Here is an 18,135-nt window from a genome sequence, read left to right as displayed (position 1 = left end):
TGTCATTCAGTATTATCCGGCAAATTATGCCACTAACTCCATTTATGTCCAGCTCAGATCTTTTACATCCATTCAAAAGTGAGATAATTTGCCGGATGACACTAAATGACATCTGTTATAAGCATTTATTAATGCTCATGACAGCGTCATGTCATAATTATGATTGTCTTATGCTGCAACTGTCAAATAATGTGTTACCAACTACCATAACTAGTAATTAATGAAACAACTGGAACAGTAACTGAAGAAATAATTAGCTCAGAACATACATTTTTTATTGTTATTTACATCTGTAGCGCTGCAATGCATGCTAGGAGGCATGTTGGACCACAACAGTATTGACAGCAGGTTTGCTGTCTCTCCCAAGAGAGCAGTGATGGCCAAATGAAGCTTTGCAGCCAATTGGTTCAAAGCTTCATGGTGGTTCATTTGGTCTTATGACAGTCTTGTGATGCTGCTGTCAAATAAAGTGTTACTGGTTAATATCTTTTGGTGTAAATATCCCATAATCCAGTCCAGTGGGGCTTATCGATGAACAAATGCCGTTTTCATGTCAATTTGGTGGGTGGCAGCTTATAGTCAGGTGCGCCTTATAGTCCGAAAATTATGGTAAGTCTTCAGCGCCGACTTTTACTGTGAGTGGCTGATTATTCCTGCTTATTTCCGATTCTATAAATTCTTCATATCGCAATATCCATTTTGTGTCCAGACACTGCCACTCGTTGAAAACAGAAGACGGGAAATAAAAAAGGCGATTTCTCAACGGACATCTACACAGTTTTTTCGAGTGTACAACTCGAAAAGAGCGAATGATGTTTTTTCTTCTTTCTTTTGTCTTCTTCGTTAAAGACAGCGCATTCGTTCACAGGCTCATAGTCCGCCTATGATAGACGCCCTCAGCCGCAGGCCTCACGGAGTGAATTATTTACAGCCGTTTTATAATTAATCCACAAGTTTCAAAAACGTTTCAGAAAAAAACTTTCATACATTACCCACATTATGGAAATACAGGGCCAATAATCAGAGTGTTTTATGTGTTATATATAGAGGAACAGACACACTACTTCCTGTGCATACCAACAGGGTTTCTGAGAGATTACACCGCGTGCCAAGTGACACAGCAAGGGCCGGCCTCACAGCGCATCTCCTTCCTGTTTTGAATAGGAGTTATGGAGCATGCAAAAATTATAAGGGCGTAGGCTTGCATAAGGACAGTAGGGACATAACTCTACCAACCTATCAGGATGCTCAAATTGTCCTAACCAACTTTTAAGCCACCTTATTTGCATTATATAATGAGTTCAGTTATAAGGGTGATTTAGATTGTCCTCCTATATGTCGTAAGGACTACCATTATGAAGTGAATTATTTTAATTATGTTCAGATTTACATTTATCCCTTTTCAGTTGCCGAATGCGCCGGTCCACTACCCCCCCCCCCCCAAACGCACGTTTGATTGGCTGATGACTTGACCCCCCCGCCTCCTCATCCGAGCCACACAGACAAGCACGCACACTCAAACATCCGCGCCGACAGAAATACAATGCCACCTCCTCCACCCCCTTCGAAGAGGAGGAATATTAGTTTTTTACTTAAAAGGCACAAGCGTTGTAAGTAATGTAAAAAAATGTCAATGTTGTGGAGGTGAAGGAAACACCACTAATTTAGCTACTAAAAGCATCAGTTAGCATACCATTAATCTGTGTGAACCTGCTAACTTGCAAAACTACTGTGGTCAGGCCAGCCTCCACAAGGAACAACGAAGTCATGCCCTCATTTGGATCATTGTTTGCATTATGTGCATTACCGTAATGCAACGCGGTGACTTCAAAGTGCAAGTCTTAAGAATGGGTTCACTTCAGAGCGACACTGACATGAACATGAACTGACATGAAAAAAAATCTGATGTGAAATCACACATCAGAATTTCACGAGAGTACTTTGGTTCGAGTCTTGGGGTAGTCTAGGATGCCTCAGATGTAGGTCGGTCCTTGGATATCTCAGATTTTTTTCATGAATTTTTTCCCAGATCACTCACATTTGTGGAGAGCTTCCTATTTTCTTTCTTTTTTTTTTTTTTTTTAAAGGGAGTTGCATTTCAAAATGTTTCTTTAGTCATTTTTGAAAACAAAGGTTTGAATCGAACGTATCATCTGAGCCCATTCACATAAAAGTATAAGTCAATTCAGATTTATTTTGCTTTGATCATTTCGCCTATCAATTAATTAGGTTCATATTCGAGAGAAATGTGGCCCTGACCCTCGTTCAATAATGTTTGGTCTTATTAATGTCCTGTCCCCAGCAAAAAGTGTACATGTACAGGTTATGCTGTTATATCGTCCCCACCAATGTTGAGACCAAACCTATGTCCTTGAAAAATTATATTCTAAATCTGTTAGGTTTTGTGTTGGTTCCCAAGTAGTGTGTTTCTGTGATTGCCCATTGAGTTCACCTGTTGTACCTGCTCCTAGTGTATCCGCCAATCTGCATCCTTCTGTGTCACCCATCTGTTCCTCGTTGTCTTGTTATCCCTCGTCTCTGTGTGTATACAAGCTCCCAGTTTCTTTTCACTCCTTGTTGCGTCATTGTCAATGTCAATGTCAATGTCCTGTCCAAACCCTCGTGTACTAGTCCCTCAGATAAAGTAAGTTTTGTTTGAACATTGCCTTTTTGATGCTTTTGGTTGTACTTTGTGTTTTTGTTAGTTATTAATAAAACGATTTTTGAGTTCACCGCCACCTGCCTTGCCGCGTTTTGTTTCCCTGCGTTTGGGTCCATACCATCAGCTTGCCCGCGTATCCCTTAAAAAATCAGAGGGAAAAACATTTTCCTATTGGTTTTTAATGGAAAGCTGTTTATAAAAACATATCAAGTGACAAAAATTAAAATGTATTATGCATAATAATTACATTTTTATTTTTTCCATGACTGACAGGTGAGGCTCTGCCTTCCTTACTTCCCCTGAATGCACTTCACTGCCTCATAGAGGCAGATGGTAAAAAGGAGGGATGGGTAAGTGGAGCAATGGGATGGATCCTGGATGTATTTAAGTTACTGTAGATTTGGTCTATTTTTGTTTGGAAAAATGAAAGGAATAATTGACACTTTCCACGAGTGAATGAAGTAGAGGTGTTGTCATGGGTCTTGAGAAGAGATTTTAGGGTGGAAGAAAGAGCCTTGGAATGTTGGCTGTAATACTGGAAATTAGGGGTGGGCGATATGGCCTTAAACACGTATCACGATAAATGGAGGAGATTTACCTCGATAACGATAAATGACGATAAAGCCGCCCAAGCGGACTGTTGTATAATTTGAAAATCTGAATCAATGCATGAAATACAGATTAAGTTTCTTGTTGATTTAGTTACCAGCATTCAATTTGATATATTTAACAATTGTACATGCAGTCTAGACATTAGGTTTATAAAAATGTATTGTAAACAATAAGAATTCAAGTATGAGCATTTATAACAGTGTGTATGGCTTGAACAATCTACATAGTCAAAATCAATATGCCTGTGCAAACATGTCATTGTAACACAAATGACTTGCAGCTTGAACAGTACACTTCAAAAAGACAATTTATTGTTAATGGCTGCTGTGACATAATTATTCAATACAAGTGTTTACTTTATGGTTTCAGGCCCCCCCCCCCCCCCCCCCCCCCAGTGCATTTTTTAATAAATGCAGGCATACATGAACCTCCAAACAGACAGACAGACACACATTAAAGCTATATTGATCTTCTGCAAATGAAACACTTAAGATTTTATGATAGCAATAATGACACAGAATTAAGCACATACAGAAAAATAGCTGGGGCCATTTCTCAGTCATATTATAAGTTTCACCGTTGGATTGTGCTTAATTCTGAATGCTTTACCATCACAAAAGCTATCAGAGAAATCACACACAGTCAGATACAAAATAACGCGACATAGTAATTGCTAGATGCAGTCCGTGCCCAATCCACTCATTAAGTTCAGCCGTATCGACAAGGTTAGAGCCGCTATCCGACTCCATCACGTTCATTTGTAGCGTTAGCCGCTAGCGGCCGCTAGCGTTAGGCGCTAGCGTTAGCCGGTAGCGGCCGCTAGCGTTAGGCGCTAACGTTAGGCGCTAGCGTTAGCCTGTGGCCTGGCTACCAGTAGAAAGCAATGAAAGCACCATCTCCGGAAATCGTGAGAACAAGGGAGTACAGCGGGTGAAAGCCCGTCTGGATGCCACCAAGAGTCTATTAAATGTCGGGTGAAAGTTTGGCGAACCTCCCTTAAGCCACACTCCATCACGTTTTGCTTGTAGCATTAGCTGCTAGCGTTAGCTTACCGGGCTTCTGTTTGATTGGCTTCCTGATGATCACGCGACTCCCTACGTGAGTACATTCACTGCTTTCTTAAAGGGGAATGAACATAGGCGAACAACAGTCAAAGCGGGATGAAAAGACTATTTTCTTGTTTTATTAATTTACCGAATTTACCGACATGGTCAAAATTACGTCGGTCATCGTGAAGAATTTCGGTGACGGTAAATTTTCGGTTTACCGCCCAGCTCTACTGGAAATGGTACTTGTATGCTAGTAGATGAACTGTTTAACTGGTTTTCTTATGTATTCTTTCAAGTTGTCTTATCCGGGTCTTCATCAGGCAGAGTGTAGGCGTCGACCAAGGTGCAGAATGAGTGAAGGAAACTGTTTTTGTTTTGAGAGGGGCAAGCTGATTTAAGCAGGAACAGTATGGTGTCATAGTAATTTACCAGGACAGTGGGGTTGTTAGATAGTGGGTGAATGAGGCTGATAAAGCTGTGTGAGAGATACATTTAAGATTTCTTAAGGTTATGGTACGATTTTGCTTGGTTATCAAGTTCAAGTTTATTCTTTCCTTATCTTACAACAACAGATAACACATACACATAAAATAACAAAGACCACAATTTAAAAATGCTATGAACAGCTTCACCTCTCGGTGCAAGAATTTTGCAAATTTAGCAGCCTAATTGCACTTCGTTATGTGGATAGGAATGTCAATGTCCAAGTGATCGTAAATGTGTAGGTTGTAGCTGTTTAACTGCTGGATATTAAGACTGGCGGAGCAGACTAGATCCAAGATGTGACCATGACTGTGTGTAGGGAAGTTAATATGCTGTGTGAAATTCAGACATTGTTGCAGTTCAAGGAATTCAGTGGCCAGTTTATTGTTTGTGCTGTCAATGTGCAGATTAATATCACCCAGGAGAATTGAGGGACAGATAGCAAATAACTGGGTTAACATGATGTTTGTGATGTTGAATTAATATTCTCTTGCACATATTTATTGTTGTGCACTTTCAACTGGTTTGACAGCGTTAATAAATGTAACATTCTTAGCAAATACTGGTTTTAGGTTGTTGGGTTGTGTTAAGTATATCCTTTTTTTTTTTTTTGAGTATGAGAAATGTAAGGTGTGGCATAGTGCATGAAAATGGCCAAAATACGTGAGAAAACGTGAGAAAGTTCAGAACCCTGGTCCAACAGCTTCTCCTGTATGAGTTGCCATGTCAATGTAATTTACCAAGCATCTTCAATGGCAACAGTGCTGGTAGTTCCTCTCTGATATATTGCGATAGTTAACAACTTTAAAGTTTTATATATGAATGAGTAGATTATTTTGTGTCCAAAGACAGGAAAGAAACTCATAAAGTTGCGGTGAACTCCTCTCTTCTCACAAATTTATTGATTTCTAAATTTGTTTGATTTTTAAGTTTTATCTATCGTTATAACAGACCATAGACAGGCATTCATGCACACTCACATGTAAAATAAGTAAACATGTTGTCTCCCAAAAGGTTTACTCACAGGAGTTAATATCACTACTGGACTTACAGTATACACTAAACCAGGGGTCGGGAACCTTTTTGGCTGAGAGAGCCATAAACATCACATTTTTTTAAATGTAATTCCGTGAGAGCCATACAATTAGTTTAAAACTAAGAATACAACTAATGTGTGCATTTTATGTAATTTCAACACTTTTAAAGTACAATAAGTCTCTAAATTCTTTTTAATATCGTTGTTATGATGTTGCTAATTAATGATGAATATTTTTTACCATTAATTCGACTTCTGGTGCTGCATAGTGTTGCTGATGGCTTTGTAGTCTGGTTGATACTTTATGAGGTTAAGCGTCATGCAGGCATTGAGAAACTTAGGATACGTCTCTTTTCATGTTCACGAAGAAACGACACGAATCCTGTGTTTTTTCCAACCATACACAGAGCACCATCAGTGCACACCGAAACAAGTTTGTCCATTGGTAGATTTTTTTATCTTTAGCGAACTCAATAAAGGACTTGAATAAATCCTCCCCTCTTGTTGTCCCTTGCATAGCCAAAACTGCCAGACTTTTCTCATGTTGCGTGTCACCGACAACATACCTTGCGATCACGCTGAACTGTGATAAATTGCTTACGTCCGTTGACTCATCCAAAGAGAGTGAAAAAAATGGAGCCAAATTTATGTCCTTCATGCGTTGCCTCAATTCGATTTGACATCATGATGGTACGATCGAGAACAGTTCTTGCTGACAGGGGCATGTCTTTTATCAGTTTAATAATCTTGTCTTTATCCGAAAAGTCGTCAAAAAGTTCATTGGCAACATCAAGCATGAATGCTTTGGCGTACTCCCCATCTGTGAATGGCTTCCCGTTTCTCACAATTGCTAAAGCGCCAGCAAAGCTAGCCGAATTCCAGTCACCTTGTTTGGTTCAAACACGGAGTTGCTGCTGACTAGCTTGCACTCTTAATAGAAACTCTTGACATGCTTTCTTCCTGTTGTCCCCCGCCGGATATTTCGATGCAAATGTAGTATGGCGGGTGTCGAAGTGCCGCTTTCTATTGGACCTTTTCATAGATGCAATTTCATCATTGCATATTAGACACACAGCAGAACCTGCTCTCTCCACAAAGGCAAATTCCTCTGTCCATTCCTGCTGAAAAGTACGATACTCCTCATCTTTTTTTCTTTTTGCCATCTTCTCAAAAGGGTTTCTAAAATTAGCGGGGAAAACAAAACTAAAACCGTGGGAAAATGACTACGCACATGCGCACATCGGCCGCTCTTTTTGACAGCAAAATACGGCGAACCCACTCGATCAGTGTCTCTGCCTCATCTGCGTTGCCAATGCGATTGATAGACAGATCAATAGATAGACACAACGACATGTATGTTTGCCACTTTCCCACTAAAATAACTGCGAACCGGCTTTCTAGTCGCCGGGGATCGTCGCAGTTTTGCGCAATGCGCAAAGGAGTATAACGAAGGTTTTTTTTGTTTTTTTTTTAAATAAAGATTTGTCTGCGAGCCAGATGCGGCCCAACCCTAACTTATGCGTCAAAAGAGCCAGATATGGCTCGCAAGCCATAGGTTCCCGACCCCTGCACTAAACAATACACAGTTGTAAACCTTTAGCAGTCCATCATATATTGTTGAATGAGCCATAAAGCAGGGCTGCACCGGAGAATAGCACCATGCTCAGTTTGGATGCTATTCTCATTCTCGGTACCAATCTTATCTTGAAGGCTTTCGGCACCACTTTGCTGTTGAATGGCCGAAGCACTCGGTCCCACTGAGAGAAGATGGCCTGGCGAGCCCCATCCCAGTGGCCCGGCCCTGTCAGTCGATACTGATAGGACGTGCATGGCCCAAAAAACACCTGCAACGCCAGTTTGGGATCGCTTAGAAGAAGCCGCATCATGCTTGGTCTAACGCCAATCTCAGTAGCCAGAAAGTCCAAGTACGGGATCCAGGGCACATGGATGGGGGTTCGCTCAGAGCAGACATACCTAAGAAAGGTCAACCCCCTTTTGTTAGACAAAGGCAGGAATGCACATTGACCTTAACTGCCTTTTTTCCGTACCTTTTGTGCATAGTTTCAGTTTCTGTCGCAATATCATCCAGCATTGTCTGCTCAGTAGGTAAATTTGATAAACCTGCCAAAAATTGGCAACCACCATTTACAGCTTTCAACTTCCTATCATTAAGTCATTAAGACACGCTTTTGAGGGTTTACCTTTAAAAACTCTGGTAGCCCAGCGGGCCTGCATTTCAGCCAACGGCGTGAAAGACCCTAACCCACTGATGAAGCCCACCACTGCCAGTGTGGGTCTGGAGAGCCTGGGTGGAAAGACATGTTTATAAAGGCACAGGCGGTGGCCTGACTTCTCCTGTAGGGCCAGAGGCAGGAAGGGGAAGCTGTAGTTGTATCCTGTGGCAAACACTACCACATCCACCTAAGAAAATTGATAACTCATGTGAAATATGATGCCAAGCTAGCTGTGCTTGCATTTTGGACCCTTGGTTTTTGGTCAAATTTTGACATAATCTGAGTTCGGGGTTATCTCTAATATAAATTAGTAGGGCAAATAAGTATTTAGTCAACCACTAATTGTGCAAGTCCTCCCACTTGAAAATATTAGAGAGGCCTGTAATTGTCAACATGGGTAAACCTCAACCATGAGAGACAGAATGTGGAGGAAAAAAAAAACTGAAAATCACATTGTTTGATTTTTAAAGAATTTATTTGCAAATCATGGTGGAAAATAAGTATTTGGTCAATACCAAAAGTTAATCTCAATACTTTTTTATGTACCCTTTATTGGCAATAACGGAGGCCAAACATTTTCTGTAACTCTTCACAAGCTTTTCACACACTGTTGCTGGTATTTTGGCCCATTCCTCCATGCAGATCTCCTCTAGAGCAGTGATGTTTTGGGGCTGTCGTTGGGCAACACAGACTTTCAACTCCCTCCACAGATTTTCTATGGGGTTGAGATCTGGGGACTGGCTAGGCCATGCCAGGACCTTGAAATGCTTCTTATGAAGCCACTCCTTTGTTGCCCTGGCTGTGTGTTTGGGATCATTGTCATGCTGAAAGACCCAGCCACGTCTCATCTTCAATGCCCTTGCTGATGGAAGGAGATTTTCACTCAAAATCTCTCCATACATGGCCCCATTCATTCTTTCCTTTACAAAGATCAGTCATCCTGGTCCCTTTGCAGAAAAACAGCCCCAAAGCATGATGTTTCCACCCCCATGCTTCACAGAGGGTATGGTGTTCTTCGGCTGCAATTCAGCATGCTTTCTCCTCCAAACACGAGAACCTGTGTCTCTAGCAAAAAGTCCTATTTTGGTTTCATCTGACCATAACACATTCTCCCAGTCCTCTTCTGGATCATCCAAATGCTCTCTAGCGAACCACGGACTGGCGTGTACGACGTGTACTTTCTTCAGCAGGGGGACACGTCTGGCAGTGCAGGATTTAAGTCCCTGGCGGCACATTGTGTTACTGATAGTGGCCTTTGTTACTGTGGTCCCAGCTCTCTGTAGGTCATTCACTAGGTACCCCCGTGTGTTTCTGCGATTTTTGCTCACCGTTCTTGTTATCATTTTGACACCACTGGGTGAGATCTTGCATGGAGCCTCAGATCGAGGGAGATTATCAGTGTTTTTGTATGTCTTCCATTTTGTAATAATTGCTCCCACAGTTGATTTCTTTACACCAAGTGTTTTACCTATTGCAGATTCAGTTTTCCCAGCCTGGTGCAGGTCTACATATTTGTCACTGGTGTCCTTCAACAGGTCTTTGGTCTTGGCCATAGTGGAGTTTGGAGTGTGACTGCCTGAGATTGTGGACAGGTGTCTTTTATACCGATAATGAGTTAAAACAGGTGCCATTAACACAGGTAACGAGTGGAGCCTCGTTAGACCTTGTTGGACCTCGTTAGAAGAAGTTAGACCTCTTTGACAGCCATAAATCTTGCTTGTTTGTAGGTGACGAAATACTTATTTTATAGAATAAATTATTTAAAAATCAAGCAATGTTATTTTCTGTTTTTTTTTCCACATTCTGTCTTTCATGGTTGAGGTTTACCCATGTTGACAATTACAGGCCTCTCCAATCTATTCAAGTAGGAGAACTTGCACAATTGGTGGTTGACTAAATACTTATTTGCCCCACCTTATATATAGAGAGAGTATATAATATATACAGTTTGTAGGCAGCTTTGTTACTCTTTAGTCTTTAGCATCAGAACAGCTTCTTTAAACTTCTTTAAACCTACCTTTTCAACAGAACTGCCGTCTGCAAAGACCAAAGTAGATCCGCAGAATTGCTTGATGTTCGGCTTCAATTGAACACGACCTGAGATGATCTGAGCCGGTAGGTTGTCGCTCACCACAACATTATGCTGAAAAATCCTAAAGAAAAAACAACCCCCTCACAGGAAAGACATTTTAATGATCCCAGTGCAAATAAAGCGTATAGTAACTACTACTACTGCCATTTTTATGGTATGATGTACTGCATGTAAGATCAAAACCATAACCCTTTACAGGTGCATAACCTTATTCTTTTTGGCTTAATTTAGCCTAATAAAACTCATAAATGCAGTCTTCCGTTGGAAGTGAGATGCAGGTACCTGTGTCGTGGCTTCAGTCCATAGAGCTCATGATCAAACACTTTGTTGAATATCTTCTCCGTCATCTTGTTGCTAAGAGAAGGAAAGAGTTTTTGGAGTATCCTATCCATGCGGGTGATGTGGACCATGTCCACTGGGAGGCCCCGGGGTCCCACGCGGCTCACTACCCATGCACCGCTTCTGGAGCTTAGGTACACCTGCGGATCATCACGTATATTACACAAAAATGGTGTATTTTATTAGTGTTGTTATACTACTTAGATGTCAACTTGAAAACCAGGTTAGGGTTACAACAGTCTTGGTGGAAATCAAGCAAGCCTTTGACCGACCTCACTGTTTCAGTATTTTAAAACGAGAGAGACACCTTTTCAGCAACTCGACTAATATCCACGGCAATTTCGCCTCCGGATGACCCAATCCCGATGACCACTACTCTTTTCCCCTGTAGACCGTCAGTGTTCCTGTATTCCCAGCTGTGAAAGTACTTGCCATTGAAGCTTTCTAAACCTGGACCACAGACAGAAAGAATTTGAGAAGGGGGGAAAGAGGAATCCTTTGGCTGAAAACCTATCAATATCCTTTAAATTAATACCTATCCTTTGGAACTTTAGCTGAATACCTATCAGTAGCAAGTTCCTTTCTTTATCTTTTCACACAACATTCAATGGTGTGGATACCTTGAAATTCTTTAAGTGGCAGGTGGGGTGTAGTGAAGCATCCTGTACTGACTATCACGGCATCAAAAACCTCTCTTTGTCGCCGTCCATCTAGCGCTTCGGTTTCTACCTCCCATTGTCCAGTTACGTCAAAATCTGTAGTCTGCCTCACACCTACCACGGCAGTCTAGGGACAAACACAAGACAACAAACAAATTTAACAAAAACTTAATGGTGATTTTTGAGTAGAATAATTTATCAAAGACAATTGTGGAAGTTTGACCCTTTGCATTTATGCTACAACTAACCCGAATTCCAATTTTTTGGCCAGGTTTTTGCTTTGAATTGCAAGCAAAGTTAGAGCTACAATTGCCATATGGTAGAGGTGAACTCAACACGCTATCAGCAGGAATATAGCGAACAGTTCATTAGAAGAATTGCTTCAAGCATTTGATTTCCTCTTGTATTTGAACTAAGAGCTCAACATAGCATAAACCGGTAAACGTTTTCCATTCCATTGTAATAGGCTGTGGGCTCTATCAGTTTGTAATAGGGAGAGTCAATGCACCGCCATTGTCAGATTCTTTTTCATTTTGTCAAAAGCTGGATTTGCCGGTATTTGGTGAGATATCCTTGAGGTATTTTGACAAAATTTTGTCACAGACATGTTCAAGCAACTGGCAACAACTGGTTCAAAATATCGGAGGTGGGGGGTGAGTAGCATGATTAATACACGTAACCGTTCTGCAGTTGCGCAAACACCAAATGATATGCTCTCCCAGGGAAAAACGTTGGTGAAGTTGAAAAATCTTCTTTAAGGGAAAGACAACACCGTTCTCATATGCGTCCCTGTAGAAAAAAATCTTTTTTGATAAATCGAAAACAGAATTTAGTTTATTGGCAAAAAAGTATCAATAAAAGACAGTAATTCCAGGAAGTGGCCAGTGCGCCTCCAGAAATTTTTAATAGAGGTTTCTAAATGGGGCCACTTAAAATCTTGAGGTGGCACAAGAAAAACTAAAAGCCGTAACTTCAGGCTTTTATTATGTTATTGTAGTAAACAGGCCAGTAGAAAAACGTCAGAAAGACTTTAGGACACGCCCACCGATGTACTTTTGTTTATTGTGTTATATTTGAAGTTAGTAATGATTTAACATAGTCCATAATAGTCCAGTCAACATTTTGAGTTCCTCAGCTACTAAAATCTAACATTATACTGGTGAGTGGGGTGGCCAACAAATTTATAGGGGAGCCATGGCTTCCCCTGGCCACCCCGGGTTGCGCCATTGGAAGTGGCCTCCTGACATGGAGGCAGACATTCATCATACTAGTACTGTTTTAGCCAATCAAATGTGAGTATCCTAGATTTCCCCACTGTCCTCATAATGTCATTTAAAAAAATGATCACCGTTACCTGTGTAATTCAAGTTTGAAATAATACAGGTCCTTCTAAAAAAATAGCATATTGTAATAAAGTTCATTATTTTCTGTAATGTACTGATAAACATTAGACTTTCATATATTTTAGATTCATTACACACAACTGAAGAAGTTCAAGCTTTTTATTGTTTTAATATTGATGATTTTGGCAAAAATGTCAAGAAAAAACAAAAATCCCTATTTAAAAAATTAGCATATCATGAAAAGGTACTCTAAAGAAGCTACTAACCTAATCATCTGAATCAATGAAATAACTAAAAAAAAAAGATTCCTGTGGCTTTTAAAAACTCCCAGCCTGGTTCATTACTCAAAACCGCAATCATGGGCAAGACTGACGACCTGACTGCTGTCCAGAAGGCCATCATTGACACCCTCAAGCAAGAGGCTAAGACACAGAAAGACATTTCTGAGCGAATAGGCTGTTCCCAGAGTGCTCTATCAAGGCACCTCAGTGGGAAGTCTGTGTGGCAGGAAACGCTGCACAACCAGAAGAGGTGAACGCACCCTGAGAAAGATTGTGGAGAAGGGCCGATTCCAGACCTTGGGGGACCTGCAGAAACAGTGGACTGAGTCTGAAGTAGAAACATCCATAGCCACTGTGCACAGGCGTGTGCTGGAAATGGGCTACAGGTGCTGCATTCCCCAGGTCAAGCCACTTTTGAACCTGAAACAGCGGCAGAAGCGCCTGACCTGGGCTACCGAGAAGCAGCACTGGACTGTTGCTCAGTGGCCCAAAGTACTTTTTTCAGATGAAAGCAAATTTTGCATGTTATTCGGAAATCAAGGTGCCAGAGTTTGGAGGAAGAATGGGGAGAAGGAAATGCCAAAATGCCTGAAGTCCAGTGTTCAGTACCCACGGTCAGTGATGGTCTGGGGTGCCATGTCAGCTGCTGGTGTTGGTTGACTATGTTTTATCAAGGGCAGAGTCAATGCAGCTAGCTATCAGGAGATTTTGGAGCACTTCATGCTTCCATCTGCTGAAAAGTTTTATGGAGAGGAAGATTTCATTTTTCAGCACGACCTGGCACCTGCTCACAGTGCCAAAAGCACTGGTAAATGATTCATTGACCATGGCATTACTGTGCTCTATTGGCCTGCCAACTCTCCTGACCTGAACCCCATAGAGAATCTGTGGGATATTGTGAAGGGGAAGTTGGGAGACACCAGACCCAACACTATGGACAAGCTTAAGGCCGCTATTGAAGCATCCTGGACCTCCATAACATCTCAGCAGTGCCACAGGCTGATTGCCTCCTTGCCACGCCGCATTGAAGCAGTCATTTCTGCAAAAAGATTCCCGGCCAAGTGTTAGCATAGCTGATATTAATTGAAGGTTGACTTTTTTTGTATTAAAAACACCTTTTTGTATTGGTCGGATGAAATATGCAAATTTTTTGAGATGGGGATTTTTGGTTTTTCTTGACTTTTTAGCTAAAATCATCAATATTAAAACAATAAAAGGCCTGAACTACTTCAGTTGTGTGTAATGAATCTAAAATATATGAAAGTCTAATGTTTATCAGTACACTACAGAAAATAATGAACTTTATCACAATATGCAAATTTTTGTAGAAGGACCTGTATGTTTATTAAAATGAAATTTTCCACAGTTGCAAGAGACAGTAATGAAACAAATAATACCCCTCAAAACTAAATTTAAACCTCATTTTAACTATACGATTCACCTTAGTCATGGGGGTTACAAGAAGAGAAAAATGTCATTTTAAGTGTACTCCAGACTTATTTGGTATTTAAAAAAAGTGATTTAAAGTATGTTTATTTTTCCCCCCTCTTTTTTTAGTAAGAATATTTACTCAGAAAATGCATTATTACAGGTGAATTATTTAAAGTCTGAAGAGTTGGACTTAAAATGTCCTGCATTTTTTGACTGATGCAAGAAATGATACTCATATTTAGAGGTCTTAGGGGGTACTGTACAGCCACCTTGAAGCGGATGTGCGGTAGAAGACCGAAGTTCTGCGCGTAGAGTCGCAGGTAGAGCAGCACCTCGGAGTGATGCATGTTGTTGGGGAGCTGCGCGGGAGGTGGGAAGTCACTGAAGGCCATTCTTTCCTTGGAGGTGTTGAGTACCACCGTCTCGTAAATGTTAGCCCGTCCGGGCTCTGGTTCCTCCTGTTGTGCGTCGATAAGAAGCTGTTGCATGTTTCAGTCAAAATGTGTGTGGTCTGTTGAGCAAACCTTGAATCTCCATAGACCGCCGATGTCCGGGCCGCTCTCAAAACAAGTGGGCTCCAGCCCTTCCTCCAAGCAGGACTTGATGCTGGTCAAGCCTGAAATCCCTGCGCCAATCACGGCTACCTTCTGAACCATGCTGGAGACAAAATCAATGCGTTGTCAGGTGCAGAACAGGTTTTGACTTTTTACAACCTGGCGGGATGTGCTGCATTCCATTCACGATAATGAGTAAGTGTTGCAGCACGAAGAGTAATACTGTACAATACTGTACTTTACACAGTTTTTAAATGGAAATCTTGATTTTTTTTTTTAACTTGCCAAAGCCATAATTCGGAAGTGACCCATAAATTCACCCAAATTAACTGGAAGTGACCCGTAATGTTAGGCCCTCTGCCCCTCCCTCCTGAGTCCTGACCCACCTTGGGCAGGTGCAACTGTTTTTATCTGATTACAGGTTGGGACGTTTGACGGGTGGAGTGGCCACAGGTGGCAATAACAATCTGCCTTCTTTAAAAGCCAGTGGATGCCACCACCTCGTCGCCCGATCAACTCGTCTGATTACCTCAGTCAGTTCAGTTGCATCTGGCCATTTTTGATTCATCCTTTTGATGACTGTTTTTTTACTATTTTTGCTCTTACCTCAGGACCTGTCTTATGTGCGGCGATTGTCGGATTCCACGCCTGCGTCCTTCCGAGCTAGCCGAACCTTGCCTATACGCTGACTATGCAGCTACTTAGGTCCACCACTAGGGGCCCCCCAATCTGGCAACCTCATTTTATACGTTGTTAATAGAGCATCGTGAATGCGAGCATCGGCAATGCGCGCATGTTGCCGTTTATCTATGCAAACATCCATTTTCTTGTCATTACAATCTGGCAACTTGGGGATTGACGTTGAACCTGCTTTGCGATGATTGGTGCTCAAACTTGCTTGGAAACTAGATGCATGAATATGTCGAAGAGAATTTATCCTTCTGGAGCAGAGAAACGAAAGAAGAAGAAAATCGGAGAAGAAAAGAACAGTATCAAGGTAATAGAGCATGTTGTTGATGTTGTTGTTGTGCAAGACACTTAGACTTGAACGTTGTTGTCAGCTGAGCTTTTCAATATGTCATACTCAGGGGTGAAAGTGGCTAGAATTTCTTGCCGGAACTCCCCGATGTGAAGGTCGCCATGAAGCCAGAAATCTTATTTATTTATTTATTTTTTTAAATGTATTTTTATTGTACTTTTTGCATAAGTACAAATGACTTATGCAGAGTGAAATGGAATATATTTTGAAGATCGTGCAAACATTAACTTTTTTAAATCATAAGGAAATGAATAAGTAGCCTAACATAAATGAACAAATATAAGTCCAAAGTGCACATTGACAGCTAAAATGTTCTGAACCTCCACATCAGAGTAAATAAAACTAAATACGATTAATAAGCCTCCTCAAGTCTTTCGTTGCTCTTAAAAATGTGATCCATTTTATGTTGAATTGCCCTTTTTTTGTCACTTTTTTTTTTTTTGCTGTTACAGAAAACATGCACATTTGAACCAATCAGAGCTAACCATCTCTGCTGATCATATGTCAGTGTGTCAGCCAATTGAACGGATAAATGAGTCCAGGCGTTTTGCTTTGCTGCGTGCATTCGCACATTGACGTGACTCATCATCGTCAGACTCAGATAATAACTGCAGCAGCTGGGGAAACCTCCATGCTGTCCGTGGAATAAAATCAATAATAAATATTGGCTGGCAACCAGTTCAGGGTGTCCCCTGCCTACTGCCCATAGTTAGCTGAGATAGGCTCCAGCACCTCCGCGACCCTCGTGAGGTAAAAGCGGCATGGAAAATGAATGAGTTGCTCTTACTCAATAAATTTAAGTACCACTTTGCATCAACTTTTGAGTTGAGAAATTAAAATGAAGGAGTTATAGCAACCTAAATGAAGTAGTTTTATTTCTTATTAATGCTAAAACTTGGACTTAAAAATTGAGTTGGTTCTACACAATAAAGCTTGTGGAGGACAATAAATAATGATGGTTCAACTATACTAATTGAGTTAGTCCAGTTAGAAAATTTATAAGGGAAGTACTTAATCACTGCTTAGTTGAATTTACTTAAAAAATTAAATGCAAATTGTTACATTTTTTTTAAGTAGAGCCAGTGGATTTTTTTTAGAGTGTATGCGTGTAACAATGTATTTGTTGTTTGTTCTTCTCCTCTTCTGTCTACTTCCTGCCTTTCTGCTCCTTATAATCCTTTCCTGTTCGCTGCTTTATCTTAATAAATAAAACCTAATGAACAACCTCAATGGGAGTATATCAAACCCCCATTTGATTCATTAAAACTGTTCAGACCTTAAAGACCCTCAGATTCCTATTCTTTTTGTCTAAGCTGCTAAAGAGGACAGGTAAAATGCAGTTTATCCAGAAATGGCATTTTCCAGGTATCATTTTTATTTTTTTTTATCAACATGTTATTCATTTACAACTGTATTTATCAATTAGATAATATAAAGAGACAATTATAAATAACAATAATTGATTACATATTTATGCCATAATAATTAGGCTATTGATATGAAGTCAAGCTTTTTTTTAAAGGACCAGAAAAAGTCACTTGTCACCCAATTTATTTATTTATTTATTGTCATCATCATCGGTATCATTGACAATTACAAGATGTGATATGATCAACACTACAAAACCCAGCAGGGGCCGACTCGGCCTTTCCCCAAGACAAATACTCCTAATATTCCTAAGCAATGGCTGAGTTGGCCTCTCCTCTGGAAAAACCCAGAGCTGGCCAAAATGACCCAAGTGCTTTTGAATTAGCAAGTCGTTGTCTGACACACAGCTACCATTCATATGTAAATTCAACCACTAGACATACATTGTGTTGGTATGCAGGCCAAACGGAGGGGAACACACCATGGTTGAACTTATCATGTGGTAGTTTGTGTCAGTTCAAGTAATGCTACATTTATTTATTTCCATTTATTTATGGATTTTACACTTTTTACATTTTTTTAACCCGCTTCCCCTATACTCCACACACAACAACAGAAAAAATGGCCCAAATGTGGACATTTTTTTAAATAAAAAAAAAAGCGTTTTAGAACTGCAATTTGAGTGTAACAGAATGAATTTGTGTCATGAGAAGGAGTAAGGGACCTGTTCGGTGTCCTGAGGAGGGGGAAGGGACCTGTCGTGGAGGTGAAGCTCACCAGTTTGTTGTCATAGGACTTTCAAATCCATTTTAGAAATAGAAACAATTTTTAAAAAAATGCAAGTTCCTACAAGAAAATGTGTGAAAACTGAGAAAAACAGTAACAGACTGAATTTATGATGTGAAAGGGGGGAAGGGACCGGCCCCGAAAAGTTGCTTTGAAAGCACTAAAAC

General features: G+C 40.7%; 1 protein-coding gene and 1 long non-coding RNA gene across 2 annotated transcripts; one reads left to right on the top strand and one right to left on the bottom strand.

Annotated features, from left to right (window-relative positions):
- Positions 1 to 3,708: 3,708 nt before the first annotated feature.
- LOC130919488 (flavin-containing monooxygenase 5-like) lies at positions 3,709 to 14,880 on the bottom strand. Its single transcript, XM_057842246.1, has 9 exons — positions 14,746 to 14,880; positions 14,491 to 14,679; positions 11,128 to 11,293; positions 10,815 to 10,957; positions 10,451 to 10,647; positions 10,094 to 10,229; positions 8,044 to 8,263; positions 7,891 to 7,963; positions 3,709 to 7,816 (listed from the first exon to the last, which is right to left on the bottom strand). The coding sequence occupies exons 1-9, from the start codon at positions 14,875 to 14,877 to the stop codon at positions 7,450 to 7,452; spliced, it is 1,623 nt and encodes a 540-aa protein (XP_057698229.1). The 5' UTR covers positions 14,878 to 14,880; the 3' UTR covers positions 3,709 to 7,449.
- On the top strand, positions 4,418 to 16,725 carry LOC130919489 (uncharacterized). The gene is made up of 4 exons (XR_009063970.1): positions 4,418 to 4,562; positions 10,105 to 10,191; positions 14,473 to 15,308; positions 15,387 to 16,725. It is a non-coding gene; the product is annotated as an uncharacterized LOC130919489 (long non-coding RNA).
- Positions 16,726 to 18,135: the final 1,410 nt, after the last annotated feature.

The sequence above is a fragment of the Corythoichthys intestinalis genome, chromosome 7, assembly GCF_030265065.1.
Source record: "Corythoichthys intestinalis isolate RoL2023-P3 chromosome 7, ASM3026506v1, whole genome shotgun sequence".
NCBI classification, from domain to species: Eukaryota; Metazoa; Chordata; class Actinopteri; order Syngnathiformes; family Syngnathidae; genus Corythoichthys; species Corythoichthys intestinalis.
This window is presented reverse-complemented; position numbering and strand designations above follow the sequence as displayed.

Coding starts and splice junctions, on each gene's coding strand:
- LOC130919488 (XM_057842246.1), bottom strand. CDS start 14,877: ATGGTTCAGAAGGTAGCCGTGATTGGCGCAGGGATTTCAGGCTTGACC. Junction 10,230..10,450: donor GGACTGAAGCCACGACACAG/GTACCTGCATCT, acceptor TTTTTTCTTTAG/GATTTTTCAGCATAATGTTG. Junction 7,817..7,890: donor ACTGAAACTATGCACAAAAG/GTACGGAAAAAA, acceptor GACCTTTCTTAG/GTATGTCTGCTCTGAGCGAA.